Source organism: Prosopis cineraria, unplaced genomic scaffold (genome assembly GCF_029017545.1).
Source record: "Prosopis cineraria cultivar Desert tree isolate PC_DT_omini unplaced genomic scaffold, ASM2901754v1 PC9, whole genome shotgun sequence".
NCBI classification, from domain to species: domain Eukaryota; kingdom Viridiplantae; phylum Streptophyta; class Magnoliopsida; order Fabales; family Fabaceae; genus Prosopis; species Prosopis cineraria.
The window spans coordinates 21,808,755-21,813,796 of record NW_026555340.1 but is presented as its reverse complement, the minus strand read 5'-3'; the positions used below and the strand labels follow the sequence as shown (position 1 = coordinate 21,813,796).

At 34.9% G+C, this 5,042-nt stretch overlaps 1 protein-coding gene across 1 annotated transcript; it reads right to left on the bottom strand.

The window, feature by feature from the left end:
• Positions 1–2,593: 2,593 nt before the first annotated feature.
• Positions 2,594–4,781, bottom strand: LOC129321028 (uncharacterized). Its single transcript, XM_054966758.1, has 2 exons — positions 3,625–4,781; positions 2,594–2,929 (listed from the first exon to the last, which is right to left on the bottom strand). Exons 1-2 carry the CDS (start codon positions 4,696–4,698, stop codon positions 2,771–2,773), a joined length of 1,233 nt encoding a protein of 410 aa, XP_054822733.1. The 5' UTR covers positions 4,699–4,781; the 3' UTR covers positions 2,594–2,770.
• Between the last annotated feature and the right edge of the window lie 261 nt (positions 4,782–5,042).

Here is a 5,042-nt window from a genome sequence, read left to right as displayed (position 1 = left end):
TGAAGTTCCAAATTAATGCTAGTGAAGGATCTCAATTTGGAATCTCTTCCAAATCCTTCTTGGCAAAGTTAAATTTGGTCCAATCTTTTTAAACAATTTTTCCTAAAATTAAAGTCAGTGATTTTAATTTGATTTCTGTTTGAATATATATTTTTTTCTAAAAATCTAACGAATTGAAACTTATTTTGGCGATAAAATTTAAAAGTAAATTTAAATGTATAATGATCAAAAAGACATGAATTTCATAATAAATATTTCTTTTCTAAGTTGATCGATCTTGTTAAGAAAAATTGTTAAACTTTAAATTAAAGTTTAAAAAATAAAAATAATTCATATATAAGTATTATTTGTAAATTATAAAAATCTAAAATAAAATTTGAAAAATTAAATCATGAAAAACGATAAATTTGAAAAAGCTAAAATAAATTGATAAGATTTAAAAACTGTTTTGCGATGTTTGTGAGGAGGACGACAGGGAAATAGCTCAAAAAATAAGTGGTGTGAACTCGAAGTTCAGGTTTTGACGGGAAGTGGTTTCCGGAATTTGAATTGAAGCTACCAGGAAATTAAATCCTGGCTGCTCATACTAATTTTGCCATCCACGTCAGAATCCAGTCCTGTTTAAACTTTAAACAATTCGTTTTTAACTTTTTTTCCCTCGAGAAAGATTCATAGTTTGATGCTCGTACATTTTTATTTTTTACAATTGCATCTCAATTCTCAACAGTAAATTCATTCATCATTGAAGATCCTTTCGACAACATTTGCGGCCTGTAGGCTCCAGGCCCCATATCTCTCAGAAGCTACTGGACCTATTGGCCCATTTTACTCGGCCCAGCTGTGACGTTGACAATGATGTGAAAATAAGCAACAACGAATGATGTTCAGGGGGTTCCATCACAGGTTTTGCCATGGCGTGGCGGAGAATCGAGGATCTCTGAGACATCCAAAGAAAATGTGAAGACAATATTATAAAGTTGACTAAAAACAATCGACTCTCGCTGACCAAGAAAATTCATGGAACTTTCCTCAATATGCTTCAAATCAAGCAATGGATTGTCAAGAAAATTAAGACTGAATATTCATTGGTGAAAATGACACAACGTTACAAAGAAATCTTTCACTTGAAGGATTGTAAAACCAATACCAAATTATGGGATTCAACATTGAACTCCAAACTTTGAGGTGAGACAATGAGATGAGGACCAAATTGATTTTCCTATTTTCTAATCCAAAGTTATGCCTTTCATATACACATTTGGGTCATTAACCATCAAGTGATTAACACCTAATCACCCTCTAATATTCCAAAAACATCTCCAGTAAATGGTCTTCGAAAATAATGAAAAAAAAATATTATATATACATACATGCGTGTCGAAAGTCGAAACTGAGACTCCCAACACCTCCCCAAGCTGATGAGGCAATGATTTATTATTATCCCCACAGCAAGTCACTGAGTTAATATGTCCATAAATAGTTTCGTTGAATTTGTACGTGAAGCTTTTTTTCTCCCTGCCACATGTTTGGTTGGTGGGGAAAGGGACGGAGATTCTAATAAATTCAATTTCTAAATACTTTCGTTGACTGCACACTTGAATACTCTGAGTTCTAATTAGCTTTGGCATTCTGAAAAAATTGTGGTAAATGGGCACGACATTACGAACCATTTTTGCTGACAACTTTTTAGTGCGAACAAACTATTTTTACTTTTGTGGTTTTCATGAATAAAAAATTTTTTGAAAATAGAAAATCAATCAAGCCTAAACCGTCCACGCATGCTCCCATATATTATTCAATTCAATATAACTAACAAAGATATTGGTTGAATTGGTAAGGATTTGCTCCATGATCCATAAAGTTGTGGGTTCAAACTAATTCCTATTAATTGTTGATGTTAAGACCTTGTTAATGGATGATTTTTAGGTAGATCCGTTAGCATTCTTTGAACCTAGAGACATGCATTGGTTCTACAGTCTTGGTAATTCGCCATGAGCTAACTTGTAAACTTTTGTATACTAAAAAAAAATTAGTATAGGTTTTGACTTTTCTTTTGATGTCTAAGTCACTGTTTAATTTGTTGGAAGCATTTTTTATATAAATAGAACTGAAAAAGAAAAAAGGTCAGGAAATTGAATTGGAAATGTAAAAGGAAATAAGTTTAAAAATATGCTTAGTCTGACAGTAAATTCTAACAGAATCTTAACATAATATTTGTTTGGTGCGTATGAGTTGAGGATGCACTATGGAAACGGAAGAAAAATCATAAAAAGACCCTAATGCCCTTGGGGGAAAAAGGCTTTCTAAGATTCAACGACATGGTGAAGAACACATTAACTTGATGACTAGATTGATACTTAACCCTATACAAGTATCAAGTATAATTCCACATTCAAGCTAGCCTAACATTAATATTATCCCTCTCTCATATCATATTTGTACTCAACATTTCACAACCAAAAAGAAGAATACGGAGTCTGTCGTTAATAATAATAGTCTCACATAGTAGGGTTTGAATTAGTTTAAGTAAGAGATGGTAATACCCTGCCAAGTTTCTCAAGATACTGAGCTGGAATCAAAAAATGAGGAGAAATCACAAACACATATATATTAACCCAAAAGATTGTTCAACCTAATCCTTGAAAAAAGTATAGCCGTACATGGTCTTGCTCCGGCAGGTCCCCGTGCAAGTAGTGCATACAATTTGAACTTCAGACTACTAAAAAAAATAAAAATAAAACATGCAAGTTACGTCGTAGCTCCCTATGTTTTAATTTCCCAATGCTTGTTGTTGAAATCCCCCAATGGAACTTGAAATGGGGCTATTGTAGTCCAGAAACTGATAAGATTCTAAATTGTTGAGTTTGTTGTGTGATTCTGATTCATACGCTTTCGTTTCGGTATGCCTCCCTTCCTTCATATGAGGATCCTGTCAATGTAATGCAACTCATCATCATGATCATGAATCACCCAAAAACTTTCCTTCACAATCCTCAGGATGATGAAATTATATATTAAGGTATTGGATGGGTGAATTTGTGTTTTAAAATAAATTTCACTTTTAAAACTCTTGTTTGGCTGGTATAAAAATTTCAAATTCAAAAACATAGAAAATATGAAAATGGAAAGAGTACAAGAGCATTATATTAACTTATAATATTTCAAAACTAGGATATACTATACAAAATTTGAAATTATAATAAAACATGAATTTATTAAATCCAAGTTCTTAAAATTTTATGGATCCAAATAGTAGATTCAACTTAAATGTAAGCCTAACTTTAAATCCCCTAGATGCAAACCCAACATAATTGGAATAAACAGTGACTTGAAACACCAAGACTCACGCAACAACATAGATCAGACATAATTATTAGTAATATCCAATGAGAAAAAAAAACAAAAACATCACCATTTGCAAGGCCTCGATCGGTCTATTGAGCACAATATTATGTCAATGACAAGTATGCTTAATTAGAAAAATGAGGAATATCATATACTTAATTACATTCAACGAACATATAGATTATATATAGAAGTGTATACTTGGAAAAAAAAATTAAAGTTTAGAGCTGCTGTTTATTTGGACTAGAAGTTGAACAAAATATAATTATATATATTTACCTCATCAAAATAACGTGCGGGCTTATAAAACGAATATTCATTCTCATTCATCTCTAAGCCATCACTTGCTGCGTCAATCATCGTTTCCAAGCGAGCTTGCAGATGACGGCTATGGAACCTTAAGAGCTTATTTTCTAGCTCCACTATCTTCTTCTGGCACTCCCACTTCTTAACAACGTTCCAAGATCCTATCTTTAAGCCATTTCGAACAAGCTCCTCACCCTCTTCCATCAATCGTCTCAGTCTTTCACCATTTTGACTTCCTTGATTAATCTCCTCTAACACAGGAGCAAGTGATTTCATGGTAGATCTCAGTTTTTTTATCGTCGTTTTCAGCTCACCGGCGTCCTTTATGATCATCGCCAAACCAGTGTCAGTTTCAAGCAGAAATAAGACGAGTTTGCAGATGAGCAAAGCGAAGCAGAAAATGCCTTCCACTATTCCAGTCCCGGTAACATTAAAGATAAAATAAATGTAAATGACGAAGAAGAGGAGCATAGGTATGTCAAGTCTCGGAACTCCAGCATAAGGTGGGGGGGCTACCATGGCAGCTCGGGGACGAGGTCTGCGATATATTGGTTCTCCTGAAACACAACCACCCTCACCACCACAAGCGGAGGATTTACTAGGGGAAGGTCTTTGACTTTGAATCTGATCGGAGAGTTTGTCGACTTTCAAGTGTAGAAGCTGGATCTCCCGAAATGTGTTCAACGAAGTGTGTTTATTGTTGAAGCTGATGATGTCGTTGTCGAGCTCCACAAGCTTCTTGTGGTAATATATCTTCTTGATGAAGTCTCGTCGTCGCAAGAGAAGACACTTGGAAACCAGATTCGCGCCCTTTTCCATCACTGACTTTAATCGATCTACATCACGCTGATCTGATCGCTTCAGCTGTGCGTTCAAGTTTTGTATATCTTTGACCATTGGATCTAGACGTTGGAGAGTATCGTCCAGGTCCTGTAATTTGTTTTTGAAGTCTTTGAGACGGTTCTTGGCATCCTTCACTGTACTCCATAACCCTGAAAACACCGTTCCTAGAGCAGCACCACTAACCAGCTCGCCTACTCCTCCCATGTCTTCCTGCGCCGTCGTCGACCAAAACTCAGTTACCTCATCCTGGTTTGTTTGTGTGAGAAAGAGAGAGAGAGAGAGAGAGAGAGAGAGAGAGAGAGGAAACAAGTTGTAATTCAAGAACGACGCTCAACTGAACTCCTTTCTCAGTCACTTGCTCTCGGAATAATAATAATTAATCAGTGCGGTGACGTCAATAGACGTTAATTTCAGTAGAAGGAAATGAACTCCTAAATATGAGATATCCAAGTTTTAGTATGTATGAAGGCAGATAAAGTCTCTTAAAAAAAAAAAAACTTACTTTTTTAGGAGAGATCGAGTTCTATTGAAAGAAAAAACAATATATA

What these genes read in the sequence shown, in the direction of transcription:
- LOC129321028 (XM_054966758.1), bottom strand. Translation starts at nt 4,698, where the DNA reads ATGGGAGGAGTAGGCGAGCTGGTTAGTGGTGCTGCTCTAGGAACGGTG. An exon ending in CCGCACGTTATTTTGATGAG is followed by an intron (nt 2,930 to 3,624) that starts GTAAATATATAT and finishes TTACATTGACAG; the next exon opens with GATCCTCATATGAAGGAAGG.